The sequence below is a fragment of the Oncorhynchus tshawytscha genome, linkage group LG23, assembly GCF_018296145.1.
Source record: "Oncorhynchus tshawytscha isolate Ot180627B linkage group LG23, Otsh_v2.0, whole genome shotgun sequence".
NCBI classification, from domain to species: domain Eukaryota; kingdom Metazoa; phylum Chordata; class Actinopteri; order Salmoniformes; family Salmonidae; genus Oncorhynchus; species Oncorhynchus tshawytscha.
The window spans coordinates 19,649,926-19,665,952 of record NC_056451.1 but is presented as its reverse complement, the minus strand read 5'-3'; the positions used below and the strand labels follow the sequence as shown (position 1 = coordinate 19,665,952).

Below are 16,027 nucleotides of genomic sequence, written 5' to 3'. Positions count from 1 at the left end.
AACACCCTCCTGCATTTCACATCACTGCTCGGCTGCAGGTTGTAAGAAAAACAACACGGCTCCTGGTCACGTTTTTTTCTGAAAATAAATAAATAATAAGGGATCTTTCAGAAAGTTTCATTTTAGCGGATAAAAAAGTGGCGCAGTGATCGGTTTAATTAAACTTATCCGGGCCGAATCCGGCAGAGTATGAAGGAAGAGATTAGCAGAGAGGTAAGCCACATTACGTTAGCAGAGAATAGTATTACTCCAGAGCCTCACATCTCCACACCTCTCCTGTCTAACAGCTCTCAACTCTAGTATCCATCCCCAATCACAACCAACCACACATTAAGCATGTGTAACTATGGCTGTTCTGCTCTTCATGTGGATGTTTGGTGTTGAAATACTATATTTTTTAATGGGTTTTATGGATGTATTGTTGTGTTCGGTTGTGGTTGATTTAATGGTTGTGTGTTGTCCTGGTTGTGTTTCTCCAGAGAGCAGGCCCTGCTGACAGCACGGCGGTCTCCAGTGCTGAGCAGAGAGCGGGTGTACGAACGCATCCGCTACCCCAACGTCTATGACTGCTACGCCGAGGCCACCAAGACCTCTGCCTTTGTAGGGGGAGCCAAGGTACAGTATGTGGGGATTACCAGAGGTGCGTCACAAATGACACCATTTTTCTTATATAATGCACTACTTTTGCGCAGGCTCCATAGGGCTCTGGTCAAAAGTAGTGCACTATATAGGGATAAGGGAATAGGGAGCCTTTTGGGACAAAGCCCTGTACTGCCCAATACCAAATCTATGCCCTATACACTTGACCCCTAGACCATCATGTTCTATCCAAATAAACAATGACTATAACAAGACTAGAAGACATTTTCAAATCCTGCCCACCTGTATTAATGGGCAAAATGAACAGCTTTCATTACTTCCATTTCTCTTTGATAGCGACCGGGAGGAAAGTGATAGAGCGCACAGACACACACACACTTCGTTCAACCACCAACCTTCACCAGTACCCATCACATTACCCACAAGCCACTGCTTTTATCCCATTTTTATTATCTATTTTTTAATTCTTGCTGCTTTTTCACTCACTATTTGCATCAACTAACCTGGGCTGTGTTGCTTTTGTCCTCAGTTCAGTATGAGCAGGTGGGCTGGAGGAAATGATGTTTACTGGAAAGTTGATATATTTTCTAATCTGAACATGACTTTTGCAATGTTTTGAATGTGTTTGTTTTCAAGTTGAGGCGGTGTTTGCTGATGTTTTATTGTGTGTACTGTAAAATGTTTAATATTATGTAGTTCAGTTGGTAATAAATAGATTGGGGTGGAAATCTACTTTATGTAATGTGGTGCGTTGCTAATATTTGGGATGTGTTTGTTGTTTTCAGCTGATGTTACCAGAGGGGATAAAGAGAGAGAATAATAAGATGTATGAAGAGGTGGAGATTCCTCCTAGTGATCCCATGTCCATCGGCTTTGAGGAGAAACCCATCTACATCTCTGAACTGGACGAGGTAAGACACCCAATGGTTACATGTGAATTTGGGAGGTGGGGGGCACACAGCACTGTCAAAAGCACACAGCATACTACACATCATGGAGGGACCTGCAATTTTGGGGGGAGAATGACTGTGAGAAGGTCAATTCTGGTTACTTTTTAAAAGGACTTTCTACTCATAAGTGAAAAATAAAATATCATTCTCCCTCCAGAAATGACCCCAATATAACAGATTGGTCCATATTGTCAGGCAGGTGTGCTATTTAGTTGGGCCGTGACGATACCAGTATCGCGACACTCATTAGTATCATGGTAAGGAAACAAATCACAAAGAAGATTTAACTTCTTAAGGAAAACAGCCCTAATGTTGGAAACTGACATTCCATCAATTTATTTTCCATAATACAGATCACAATATTTTACATGCAGCAGGTTTTTAACGGACCAAAGAGTTAGATCTGATTCTTGTTTTTCATTTTTGCCATGGAAAAGATATCACGATACTGTGGTATCGTCCCAGTCCTACTATTTATCAATAAGCTTTGTCACATGATGTAGCCCACCTGATGCAGCATTGCGGATAGAAATAAATAGTCTGAGGGTTACCCATCTGCATTTACCCTATTGCGTCACAGCCTAATGTTTAAACTTTAAAGTTTATCTTGCTGCTAGTTATAGCAATACATTGACAACTTGAATATCCCCCAAAAATGTGCAGAATATATAATGATTGTATGGGTGTGTGTAGAGTCATTATAAATGTATGTGTGTAAGCATGTGCGTCTAAGCAAATGTTGGTCGTGTGTTTGAGTGTCAATGTGTAGGCCCATGTGCGTGTGCATATAGACAGTGCAAAAATAAGAAAGTCTGTGTAGCTATTTTGTTAGCTACAGTATTTAGCAGTATAATGGAGTGGGGATTGAAACTGTTCAGGAGTCTGTTGGTGTCAGACTTGATGCACCAGGACCGTTTGTCGTGCAGAAGCAGAGAGAACAGTGTATCGCTTGGGTGGTTGGAGTTGTTAACAATTTTCCGGGCCTTCCTTTCACACTGCCTGATAGAGGTCATGGATGGCAGGGAGCTCGGTCCTAGTGATGTACTGGGCTGTCTGCACAACCCTATGTAGCACCTTGCGATCGAGGGCGGTGCTATTGCCATACCAAGCAGTGATACAGCCAGTCAAGATGCTCTCAATGGTACAGCTGTAGAACCTTTTGAGCCTATATTCTTAGCCTATTATAAAATATGTGTGTTGACTGTGATCAGGTGTGTCTTGTCTGTTTAATGAACGAAATACCTATTGGTTGCAGCATGCACATGAAATCATACAGTGCATTCGGGAAGTATTCAGACCTGGACTTTTTCCACATTCTTACATTACAGTCTTATTCTAAAATTGATGAGGAAAAAAAGTCATTTAATCAATCTACACACAATACCCCATAATGACAAAGCAAAAAAATGTAATAAAAAATAAAAAAAACACATACCTTATTTACATAAGTATTCCTTTGCTATGAGACTCGAAATTGAACTCCGGTGCATCCTGCTTCCATTGATCATCCTTGAGATGTTTCAACAACTTGATTGGACTCTGCCTGTGGTAAATTAAATGTATTGCATATGATCTGGAAAGCCACACACCTGTCTATATAAGGTCCCACAGTTGACAGTGCATGTCAGAGCAAAAATCAAGCCATGATGTCAAAGAAATTGTCCGTAGAGCTCCGACAGGATTGCGTAGAGGCACAGATCTGAGGAAGGGTACCAAAACATTTCTGCTGCATTGAACATCCCCAAGAACACAGTGGTCTCCATCATTCTTTAAATAGAAGTTTGGAACCGCCAAGACTCTCCCTAGAGCTGGCCAAACTGAGCAATCGGGGGAGAAGGGCCTTTGTCAGGGAGGTGACCAAGAACCTGATGGTCACTCTGACAGAGCTCTAGAGTTCCTCTGTGGAGATGGGAGAACCTTCCAGAAGGACAACCATCTCTGAAGCCACTCCTCAGTAAAAAGCACAACAACCCGCTTGGAATTTGGCAAAGGGGACCTAAAGGACTCTCAGATCATAAGAAACAAGATGATCTGGTCTGTTGAAACCAAGATTGAACTGTTTGGCCTGAATGCCAAGCGTCACGTCTGGAGGAAACCTGACACCATCCCTATGATGAAGCACGGTGGCAGCATCATGCTGTCGGGATGTTTTTCAGCAACAGTGACTGGGAGACAAGTCAGGAGATGTTACTGCACTATTGGATCTAGAAGCACAAGCATTTTTCTACACTCACATTAACATCTGCTAACCATGTGTATGTGACCAATACAATTTGATTTGAGGATCGAGGGAAAGATGAACGGAGCAAAGTATAGAGAGATCCTTGATGAAAACCTGCTCCATACCACTCAGGACCATAGACTGGGGCGAAGGTACACCTTCTAAGAGGACAATGAACCTAAGCACACAGCCAAGAGAATATAGGAGTGGCTTCGGGACAAGTCTCTGAATGTCCTTGAGTGGCCCAGCCAGAGCCCAGATTTGAACTTGATCGAACATCTCTGGATAGACCTGAAAACAACTGTGCAGCGATGCTCCCCATCCAACCTGACAGATCTTGAGAGGATCTGCAGAGTAGAATGGGAGAAACTCCCCAAATACAGGTGTGCCAAGCTTGTAGCGTCGTACCCAAGAATACTCTAAGCTGTAATCGCTGCCAAAAATGCTTCATCAAAGTACTGAGTAAAGGGTCTGAATACTTATGTAAAAAAAAAAAAATCTTCAATTTTTATACATTTGCAAAAATGTCTAAACCTGTTTTTGCTTTGTCATTATGGGATATTATGTGTAGATTGAGGGGGGGAAAACTAGTTATTCAATTTTAGAGTAAGGCAGTAATGTAACAAAATGTGCACGGGCATCTGCACGGGAGATAAACCAGGCTTATCCAGGCCAAGAATATGGTACAAATGGGACTGTGTGAATTGGGCTCTAAAAAACATCCCCTCATAATATTGTAAAGTCTGTCTGTAAAAGGTATCCGTGTGAGTGCCAGCCAGGGCGTGCTCAGTTTCACTTCCTGGTGTCCATATTCAAGCGACTGGGAGCATTATGAAGCCGTAATTGGCAGTGAGTGATGTTGAGTCTTAATGGAAGTGCTGTAGTTCTCAGCCAGCTGTCTGGAGACACAATGGCTTCTCCTCCCTGACTGACAGGCTGAGTGACAGTCTGAGTGACAGGCTTACAAATCTGCCCTCAGCCAATAGCAGGGCAGTGGACCGGACTGACAGACAGGTGAGCTAATCCTCACCCAGGCATTTGGAAGATGGGAGAGCAGAGGTTGTCAGTTGGCTTCAGTTCAATCACATCACTGTCTTTTCTTCTGGTTCTTCTGTATGGGATCATGGTGGGATGTTTAGAAACTGTTATTATGGCATTTATTCTCTGTCAAGTGTGTTGTGAAATGCACTACATTTAATCTTGAATAGATTTTGGGTAGAATCATACGTGTGGAATTAACTCCCCTGGATGTGCCCAAAACATGGCATCATATCTGAAGATGACTGGATATGTTTAAACCTTGGAACATATTTTGTCATATTTGTAGGGTACTCCTGTAGCTGTTCACCTCACTTAACCCGTCTGTCAATCAAGATGACAGGCATACTGTGTGTGTGATCGCAGGCTGAGACAAATTGATTAAGATAAGGATTGGTCATGCATGTGTGGTTGCTGTTGTTATTTTTGCCGCATCTGTGTGACGTCGGCTCAGGTGTTTGTCTCCCTGGCTGTCACTCATTATCTTCATTAGGCTTTTTTAAATGTGTAAATGTCCAGATTTTTGTGGTGTTTTTTTTTCATGTAAGCATGTCACTGTCCCCCATCAATCCCTAGCTTCTTCTGGTGGGCTAAGTGGAGTTTCAGCTATTTAGTTTTTACACCCATTCTGCTGTTCCAGAGAGGGAACTTCATGAAGTGGGCTGGGATTGGGTGTGAGAGTATCACTAGGGCTGGGATTGGGTGTGAGAGCATCACTAGGGCTGGGATTGGGTGTGAGAGCATCACTAGGGCTGGGATTGGGTGTGAGAGCATCACTAGGGCTGGGATTGGGTGTGAGAGCATCACTATGGCTGGGATTGGGTGTGAGAGCATCACTAGGGCTGGGATTGGGTGCGAGAGCATCACTAGGGCTGGGATTGGGTGCGAGAGCATCACTATGGCTGGGATTGGGTGCGAGAGCATCACTATGGCTGGGATTGGGTGTGAGAGCATCACTATGGCTGGGATTGGGTGTGAGAGCATCACTAGGGCTGGGATTGGGTGTGAGAGCATCACTAGGGCTGGGATTGGGTGTGAGAGCATCACTAGGGCTGGGATTGGGTGTGAGAGCATCACTAGGGCTGGGATTGGGTGTGAGAGCATCACTAGGGCTGGGATTGGGTGTGAGAGCATCACTAGGGCTGGGATTGGGTGTGAGCGTATCACTAGGGCTGGGTTTGGGTGTGAGAGTATCACTGGGTTTGATGAAAGCTATCACACTGGCTGGGATTGGGTATGAGAGCATGACTAGGGCTGGGTTTGGGTATGAGAGCATCACTAGGGCTGGGTTTGGGTATGAGAGTATGACTAGGGCTGGGGTATGACTAGGGCTGGGATTGGGTATGAGAGTATCACTTTTGAAAAGCTCTCTCCCACACTAGGGCTGGGATTGGGTATGAGAGTATCACTTTTGAAAAGCTCTCTCCCACACTAGGGCTGGGATTGGGTATGAGAGTATGACTAGGGCTGGGTTTGGGTATGAGAGTATGACTAGGGCTGGGATTGGGTATGAGAGTATCACTAGGGCTGGGATTGGGTGTGAGAGCATCACTAGGGCTGGGATTGGGTGTGAGAGTATCACTAGGGCTGGGATTGGGTGTGAGAGTATGACTAGGGCTGGGATTGGGTATGAGAGTATCACTTTTGAAAAGCTCTCTCCCACACTAGGGCTGGGATTGGGTATGAGAGTATGACTAGGGCTGGGATTGGGTATGAGAGTATGACTAGGGCTGGGATTGGGTATGAGAGTATGACTAGGGCTGGGATTGGGTATGAGAGTATGACTAGGGCTGGGATTGGGTATGAGAGTATGACTAGGGCTGGGATTGGGTATGAGAGTATCACTTTTGAAAAGCTCTCTCCCACACTAGGGCTGGGATTGGGTATGAGAGTATGACTAGGGCTGGGATTGGGTATGAGAGTATCACTTTTGAAAAGCTCTCTCCCACACTAGGGCTAGGATTGGGTATGAGAGTATGACTAGGGCTGGGATTGGGTATGAGAGTATGACTAGGGCTGGGATTGGGTATGAGAGTATGACTAGGGCTGGGATTGGGTATGAGAGTATCACTTTTGAAAAGCTCTCTCTCACACTAGGGCTGGGATTGGGTATGAGAGTATGACTGGGATTGGGTATGAGAGTATCACTTTTGAAAAGCTCTCTCCCACACTAGGGCTAGGATTGGGTATGAGAGTATGACTAGGGCTGGGATTGGGTATGAGAGTATGACTAGGGCTGGGATTGGGTATGAGAGTATGACTAGGGCTGGGATTGGGTATGAGAGTATGACTAGGGCTGGGATTGGGTATGAGAGTATGACTAGGGCTGGGATTGGGTATGAGAGTATCACTTTTGAAAAGCTCTCTCCCACACTAGGGCTGGGATTGGGACTAGGGCTGGGATTGGGTATGAGAGTATGACTAGGGCTGGGATTGGGTATGAGAGTATGACTAGGGCTGGGATTGGGTATGAGAGTATCACTTTTGAAAAGCTCTCTCACACTAGGGCTGGGATTGGGTATGACTAGGGCTGGGATTGGGTATGACTAGGGCTGGGATTGGGTATGACTAGGGCTGGGATTGGGTATGACTAGGGCTGGGATTGGGTATGACTAGGGCTGGGATTGGGTATGACTAGGGCTGGGATTGGGTATGACTAGGGCTGGGATTGGGTATGACTAGGGCTGGGATTGGGTATGACTAGGGCTGGGATTGGGTATGAGAGTATGACTAGGGCTGGGATTGGGTATGAGTAGGGCTTTGGGAAAAGCTCTCTCCCACACTAGGGCTGGGATTGGGTATGAGAGTATCACTAGGGCTGGGATTGGGTATGAGAGTATCACTTTTGAAAAGCTCTCTCCCACACTAGGGCTGGGATTGGGTATGAGAGTATCACTTTTGAAAAGCTCTCTCCCACACTAGGGCTGGGATTGGGTTTGAGAGTATCACTAGGGCTGGGATTGGGTATGAGAGTATCACTTTTGAAAAGCTCTCTCCCACACTAGGGCTGGGACGATACCAGTATTGCGGCAAGGAAACAAAACACTAAGTGGATTGAACTTCTTTAGGAAAACAGCCCTAATGTTGGAAACAACCATCATTATGTTGTCATCCAGAGTCACATTGATTGATTTTTCAAGCTATAGCACACAATATTTTACACACAGCCGGTTTTTGTTTTCATTTTCGCCATTGAAGGAATATTGCGAGACTTGGTATCATCCTGGCCCTATCCCGTACCTCAGGTCCTATCTCCTTCCTTAACCCTCATCTCCAACCCTGGTTTCACCCCTAGCCCTGGGCTCTGCTACCTTGGCTATTACTCGCCCCAGTACCTGAAACATTTGCTCTTCGAGTTGGTTCTCTGCTATTCACACTATCTTCAAGCCTCTGGCACATCAAACGGTAAGTGCTCTAAGGGACCAGGTATTTGATTGGAAGGTTTGACCAAGTGCCTGAAAAGAGTGGCAAAACATGCATGCGCGTCCCAATCAAGGCAGACAGTCTTTTGCTCAAAGTGTATTTGATAGTATTCAGTAGTATTTGAAAGAAAACAAATACTATTGTAACCCAGGTCTGATGTGGGCCCTTACATGCAATTGCATCCCCCTCTGCACGAGAGAGAGTGGTGGAAGGACCCTTGGTCCTCATCATGAAGGAAGTGATCAATGTCAGAGGCTCTCCTCTGTTATAAGTGGGATGAGTTGGGATGGACAGACAGGATTTATCTCCTTTCTCTCGGGAGTTAATTTCCTGTTTCTTTTTCTCACAGGAAACAATTAATTGCAGTACACAAGGGCATGATAAGTTTGTGGTTGTGTCTTACAGAGAGAGTTAATCAACCGTTTTGTTAATTCTGTAGCCCTGGCCATTCCACAAATTCATTTACAAGTTCCACCTTTAAAATAAACAGACATCATTGTCTTGTCTTCTCGTTTTCTGAAAGCCTAATCTTTCTTTCTTGTCTTTTTTTTTGGCCTGGGCTTCTCCCTGTCTCTCCACTAGCTCCAGCAGGCTAGATTCCCTGCTTCCTGTTCTGTTTGAAACCCCTGTGTGACGGGTCCAGATTGATATGGAGCCTGTTCAGCTGAGCGATGTCAATTAGCCCCTAGTGCAGGAGCTCCTCTATTCATTAACTTAAGCCGGGCTACTCTGAAACAAAATGCCTCTCTCTTATTAAGCACCAAGCACAGACCGCCGAGGCTAATACGTCTTTACGTGCTATTAGGAGCAGTGCTTTGCAAGGCAGGCCGAACCGAAAGCCTGTCAGCTTTTTTCCCTTTCTTTCTCCACCATCACGCAGAGTAGCGTAGATTGCCATTTATTGAAAGCTGTAATGGGCAACAGGGCTCTGCCCTGCCTGGCAAGCCTTTACTAGCACTGTGAAACATTAAAAGTGGGGAATTTATTAGAGGGCCTTTTTAACGATTGAATCCTGCTCTCGTCACGCTGATAAAAGCCTATCTAATTTCTGTGTATAAATATAATGAGAGAGAGAGATTCCCTCTCGTGCTGACAGAAAAACAACACAACCTCTCCATACTCGATCTGGAAACATGACTACCTACTCATCCAGTACATAGACTGTAGGCTCTCACTCCGGCACTTACAGATGTACTGATATATCCATGGAGGCATGAGAAGACTTAGACTAGGGAGGGTATATTACTGGAAACTTTCAAACTTTACCAGTAAACTACCAGAATTGTGTTATCTTTCAATGAGTTTATGTAATCTATCACAAGACATCTAGTGGCATTGTTAGAGGCTTTTTAAATACATTTTCTCTTGAACCATAGGGTCTAGCTACTAGAAACTCATGGACAATACGGACACAGATTTGACAAATGTATACTAAATATCAATCATTGTTTAAAAAGTTATTCAAGTATAAATTAGATTTAGATAGATTGCTAGATAGATTGCCATAGCTTTTCTGTTATTTACCAAAATGACTGAAGATTCTGGTAACTTTGTCAAATTTCCGGTAGCTTTGCAACCCTATCAGACACATCCTGTCCCCCGAGGAACTGCTAATCAGGACCACACTCCTCCTTAAGGATTCTAAGAAGGCTTGACTTACATTAAGAGAGATGGTTATTCCCAAAGGGGAGCACTGAATTGAGCGATAGGATTTAGGAGCATGTGTGTGTGTGCTGATGGTCTTTACTATGGGAGATAGTTTCCTGCCAAACCCTGGTTGTATATTCTCTTACATCTTCTTCACCTAAGTTAATATTGAATACTTACATGGAACCCAACCCAGCTGCGCACGTGCATCAATGTATTTTGTCCCCCCACACCAAACCTCATGACCCAGGTTAAAATATCAAAACAAACTGAACCAATTATATTAACTTGGGGACCAGTCGAAAAGCATTAAACATTTATGGCAATTTAGCTAGTTAGCTTGCACTTGCTAGCTAATTTGTCCTATTTAGTTAGCTTGCTGTTGCTAGCAAATCTTCCTGGGATATAAACAATGAGTTGTTATTTTACCTGAAATGCACAAGGTTCTCTACTCCGCCAATTAATCCACACATAAAACGGTCAACCGAATCGTTTCTAGTCATCTCTCTTCCTCCCAGGCCTTTTCTTCTCTTGACTTTATATTGAGATTGGCAACTTTCATAAATTAGGTGCATTACCGCCACTGACCTCGTTCGTCTTTCAGTCACCCACGTGGGTATAACCAATGAGGAGATGGGAGAGGCAGGACTTCTGACTTCTATTTTAGCCCTTGGCATCGCAGACGCTCGTTGGCGCGGGCGAGCAGTGTGGGTGCAATAATTGAATAATATACATTTCTAAATGTATTTTGCAATGCTCACGCACGCGACGCGAACGGTGTAGTCAGCCTGTTAGCCTGTCTTCTTCATAGACGTTGACATGATTGTGTACTGGTGGACAGGGTTATCCGTCTACTCTCTTGTCATAGAAAGGGAGTGGCGGAGGGACTCAGGGTGCGTGTGCTGTGGTGTGATGGTTGAAATCACTCTTCTGTCCTCATGTCCTGACTAGGTGTCTCTCCTCACACCTTCATGTGTCCAAACCTCCAAGAGGAGTGTAGGCTAGTTGGAGGAGTGTAGTAAGCCCGGTAGAGTTTTAGCACAAAGACACTTGTCAATGAAGTGAGGGTTTCCACCCTCCTCCTCCTGTCTTAACTCCTAATTCAATGTTCAACCCTCTCCCATTAGTGTCCCCTCACTCGTTGGTGTCTCTGCCTCACCCTTCAGAGTGAGGGACGTGGGTCCTGTGTTCTGGACTGTGGCAGGAGGACACGAGACGGAGCAGGGAGTGCTATCCATAATTAATCTGTTCTGATTGCGTTTCCTCATCCAGTTTTGATTTCCTCCTCAGTGCACACGTGTGTGTGTGTGTGTGTGTGTGTGTGTGTGTGTGTTTGCTCAGACTTGCAAAGCAGGTGTGGGGATGAGAGAGACAGAGAGAGAGTGGGGGGTGGAAAGAGCACAGATGGTGGACAGAGGCTTGTTAAAGCCTTATCTCTGATGTGAAAGGAGAGGCCTTGGGGAGTGGCAGCATACATCTCATCTAGATCCACTTATCTTTCAGGGGTGTGTGAGTGTGTGAGTCCGTGTGTGAGTGTGTGAGTCCGTGTGTGAGTGTGTGAGTCCGTGTGTGAGTGTGTGAGTCCGTGTGTGAGTCCGTGTGTGAGTGTGTGTGTGAGTGTGTGAGTCCCGTGTGTGAGTGTGTGAGTCCGTGTGTGAGTGTGTGAGTCCGTGTGTGAGTGTGTGTGTGTGTGTGTGTGTGTGTGAGTCCGTGTGTGAGTGTGTGAGTCCGTGTGTGTGTGTGTGAGTCCGTGTGTGAGTGTGTGAGTCCGTGTGTGTGTGTGAGTCCGTGTGTGAGTGTGTGAGTCCGTGTGTGTGTGTGTGAGTCCGTGTGTGTGTGTGAGAGTCCGTGTGTGTGTGTGAGAGTCCGTGTGTGTGTGAGAGAGAGTCCGTGTGTGTGTGAGAGAGTCCGTGTGTGTGTGAGAGAGAGTCCGTGTGTGTGTGAGAGAGTCCGTGTGAGTGTGAGAGAGAGTCCGTGTGTGTGAGAGAGTCCGTGTGTGTGTGAGAGAGTCCGTGTGTGTGTGAGAGAGAGTCCGTGTGTGTGTGAGAGAGTCCGTGTGTGTGTGAGAGAGAGTCCGTGTGTGTGTGTGAGAGAGAGTCCGTGTGAGTGAGAGTGTGTGTGTGTGAGAGAGAGTCCGTGTGTGTGTGTGAGAGAGAGTCCGTGTGTGAGTGAGAGAGTCCGTGTGTGAGAGAGTCCGTGTGTGTGAGAGAGTCCGTGTGTGTGTGTGAGAGAGTCCGTGTGTGTGTGTGAGAGAGTCCGTGTGTGTGTGTGAGAGAGTCCGTGTGTGTGTGTGTGAGAGAGTCCGTGTGTGTGTGTGTGAGAGAGTCCGTGTGTGTGTGTGTGAGAGTCCGTGTGTGTGTGTGTGAGAGTCCGTGTGTGTGTGTGTGTGTGAGAGAGTCCGTGTGTGTGTGTGTGTGTGTGAGAGTCCGTGTGTGTGTGTGAGAGAGTCCGTGTGTGTGTGTGAGAGAGTCCGTGTGTGTGTGTGAGAGAGTCCGTGTGTGTGTGTGAGAGAGTCCGTGTGTGTGTGTGTGTGTGAGAGAGTCCGTGTGTGTGTGTGTGTGAGAGAGTCCGTGTGTGTGTGTGAGAGAGTCCGTGTGTGTGTGAGAGTCCGTGTGTGTGTGTGTGAGAGAGTCCGTGTGTGTGTGTGTGAGAGAGTGTGTGTGTGTGTGAGAGAGTCCGTGTGTGTGTGAGAGAGAGTCCGTGTGTGAGAGAGAGTCCGTGTGTGTGAGAGAGAGTCCGTGTGTGTGTGTGAGAGAGAGTCCGTGTGTGTGTGTGTGAGAGAGAGTCCGTGTGAGTGTGAGAGAGTCCGTGTGTGTGTGTGTGAGAGAGTCCGTGTGTGTGTGTGAGAGAGAGTCGTGTGTGTGTGTGAGAGAGAGTCCGTGTGTGTGTGAGAGAGAGAGTCCGTGTGTGAGAGAGAGAGTCCGTGTGTGTGAGAGAGAGAGTCCGTGTGAGTGAGAGAGAGTCCGTGTGAGTGAGAGAGAGAGTCCGTGTGAGTGAGAGAGAGTCCGTGTGTGTGAGAGAGAGTCGTGTGTGTGTGTGTGAGAGAGTCCGTGTGTGTGTGTGTGTGAGAGAGAGTCCGTGTGTGTGTGTGTGAGAGAGTCCGTGTGTGTGTGTGAGAGAGAGTCCGTGTGTGTGTGTGTGAGAGAGAGTCCGTGTGTGTGTGTGTGAGAGAGAGTCCGTGTGTGTGTGTGAGAGAGAGAGTCCGTGTGTGTGTGTGTGAGAGAGTCCGTGTGTGTGTGTGTGTGAGAGTCCGTGTGTGTGTGTGAGAGTGTGTGTGTGTGAGAGAGTCCGTGTGTGTGTGTGTGTGAGAGTCCGTGTGTGTGTGTGTGTGAGAGAGTCCGTGTGTGTGTGTGTGTGAGAGAGTCCGTGTGTGAGAGAGTCCGTGTGTGTGAGAGAGTCCGTGTGTGTGTGAGAGAGTCCGTGTGTGTGTGAGAGAGTGTGAGTGAGAGAGTCCGTGTGTGTGAGAGTCCGTGTGAGTGAGAGAGTCCGTGTGAGTGAGAGAGTCCGTGAGAGTGAGAGAGTCCGTGAGAGTGAGAGAGTCCGTGAGAGTGAGAGTGAGAGAGTCCGTGAGAGTGTGAGAGTCTGTGTGAGTGTGAGAGAGTGTGTGTGAGTGAGAGAGTCCGTGTGAGTGAGAGAGTCCGTGTGAGTGAGAGAGTCCGTGTGAGTGAGAGAGTCCGTGTGAGTGAGAGAGTCCGTGTGAGTGAGAGAGTCCGTGTGAGTGAGAGAGTCCGTGTGAGTGAGAGAGTCCGTGTGAGTGAGAGAGTCCGTGTGAGTGTGAGTGAGAGAGTCCGTGTGTGTGAGTGAGAGAGTCCGTGTCCGTGTGAGTGAGAGAGTCCGTGTGTGTGAAAGTGAGAGAGTCCATGTGTGTGAGAGTGAGAGAGTCCGTGAGAGTGAGAGTCCGTGTGTGTGAGTGAGAGTCCGTGAGTGTGAGAGAGTGAGAGAGTCCGTGTGTGTGAGAGTGAGAGAGTCCGTGTGTGTGAGAGAGTCCGTGAGTGAGAGAGTCCGTGAGAGTGAGAGAGTCCGTGTGTGTGAGTGAGAGTCCGTGTGTGTGTGAGTGAGAGAGTCCGTGTGAGTGAGAGAGTCCGTGAGAGTGAGAGAGTCCGTGTGTGTGAGAGTGAGAGAGTCCGTGTGTGAGAGAGTCCGTGTGTGAGAGAGTCCGTGAGAGTGAGAGAGTCCGTGTGTGTGAGAGTGAGAGAGTCCGTGTGTGTGAGAGAGTCCGTGAGAGTGAGAGAGTCCGTGTGTGTGAGAGTCCGTGTGTGTGAGAGTGAGAGAGTCCGTGAGAGTGAGAGAGTCCGTGAGAGTGAGAGAGTCCGTGAGAGTGAGAGAGTCCGTGAGAGTGAGAGAGTCCGTGAGAGTGAGAGTGAGAGAGTCCGTGAGAGTGTGAGAGAGTGTGTGTGAGAGTGAGAGAGTGTGTGTGAGTGAGAGAGTCCGTGTGTGTGAGAGTGAGAGAGTCCGTGTGTGTGAGAGTGAGAGAGTCCGTGTGTGTGAGAGTGAGAGAGTCCGTGTGTGTGAGAGTGAGAGAGTCCGTGTGTGTGAGAGTGAGAGAGTCCGTGTGTGTGAGAGTGAGAGAGTCCGTGTGTGTGAGAGTGAGAGAGTCCGTGTGTGTGAGAGTGAGAGAGTCCGTGTGTGTGAGAGTGAGAGAGTCCGTGAGAGTGAGAGAGTCCGTGAGAGTGAGAGAGTCCGTGTGTGAGAGAGTCCGTGTGTGTGAGAGAGTCCGTGTGTGTGAGAGTGAGAGAGTCCGTGTGTGTGAGAGTGAGAGAGTCCGTGTGTGTGTGTGAGAGAGTCCGTGTGTGTGTGAGAGAGTCCGTGTGTGTGTGTGAGAGAGTCCGTGTGTGAGTGAGAGAGTCCGTGTGTGTGTGAGAGAGTCCGTGTGAGTGAGAGAGAGTCCGTGTGTGAGTGAGAGAGTCCGTGTGTGTGTGAGAGAGTCCGTGTGTGTGTGAGAGAGTCCGTGAGAGTGAGAGAGTCCGTGTGTGTGAGAGAGTCTGTGTGAGAGAGTCTGTGTGAGTGTGAGAGAGTCTGTGTGAGTGTGAGAGAGTCTGTGTGTGTGTGAGAGTGTGTGTGAGAGAGTCTGTGTGTGTGAGAGAGTCCGTGTGTGTGTGAGAGAGTCCGTGTGTGTGAGAGAGTCCGTGTGAGTGAGAGAGTCCGTGTGAGTGAGAGAGTCTGTGTGAGTGAGAGAGTCCGTGTGAGTGAGAGAGTCTGTGTGTGTGAGTCCGCGCGCGTGTGTGTGAGTCCGCGCGTGTGAGAGAGAGTCCGTGTGTGTCCGTCCATCCGTGCGAGTTCGTCCTTCCACCCGTGCGAGTTCGTCCTTCCACCCGTGCGTGTCCGTTTGAGTGAGTGAGTCCATCCATGTGAGTGCAAGTGAGTGTGTCCGTCCGTGCGTTTGCGAGTCAGTGTCCCCGTGCGAGTGAGTGTCCCCGTTTGTGTGCGAGTGAGTGAGTGCGTCCGTCCGTGCTTGTCCGTGTGTGTGAGTCCCTGTGTCCCTGAGTGAGTGAGTCTGTGTGAGTCTGTGTGTGTCCATGTGTGCGACTGAGTGAGTCTGTGCATCCCCGACTGAGTGAGTGTCCCCGTCCGAGTGAGTCCGTCCGAGTGAGTGAGTCCGTGTCCGTGAGTCCGTCCGTCCGTGCGTGTGAGTGAGTGAGTGAGTCCGTTCTACTGGGGAAATTAATGGGCCTCCTGTTTGCTGCATCTGCATCTCACTCTGTCAAACTCCACATTACAGCTTGTGTGTGTGTGTGTGTTTGGCCAGGTCATTCAGGGCTGTGTGTGGGCTTGGAGCTGATAAGCTGTTTACTAAAACTAGCAATTAAAAGTTGATCAAGCTGTCAATTCAAATGGAATGAAATGGAACTGAAAAGTAATTAAAAGCATAGTGTGCAAACAACAACTTTCTTTGAGCTCCCCATTACCAATGCACATCATTTAATTAGTTTAGCAGTTCTCACCCTGACTTATACAGTCAATATAAGCTTACACGTATCCAGTAGCCACACACCTTTGCACAGGTGATAGTCCATGTTTACATTTTTAGGTGAGCAGGTACAGTGCATTTGAAAGTATTCAGACCCCTTTTCCCACATTTTGTTACATTACAGCCTTAGTCTAAAATGAATTAAATTGACTTTTTTCCTCATCAATCTACACACACTAC

The 16,027-nt window shown here is 47.3% G+C and overlaps 1 protein-coding gene across 2 annotated transcripts in view; it reads left to right on the top strand.

Annotated features, from left to right (window-relative positions):
• Positions 1–16,027, top strand: part of ascc3 (activating signal cointegrator 1 complex subunit 3) — a 146,285-nt gene that overhangs the window by 26,602 nt on the left and 103,656 nt on the right. For both annotated transcript variants that reach the window (XM_024385525.2, XM_024385526.2), the window contains exons 8-9: positions 480–615; positions 1,386–1,511. In XM_024385525.2, coding sequence (XP_024241293.1) covers positions 480–615; positions 1,386–1,511 — 262 coding nt within the window. The remainder of the gene's footprint in view (positions 1–479; positions 616–1,385; positions 1,512–16,027) is intronic.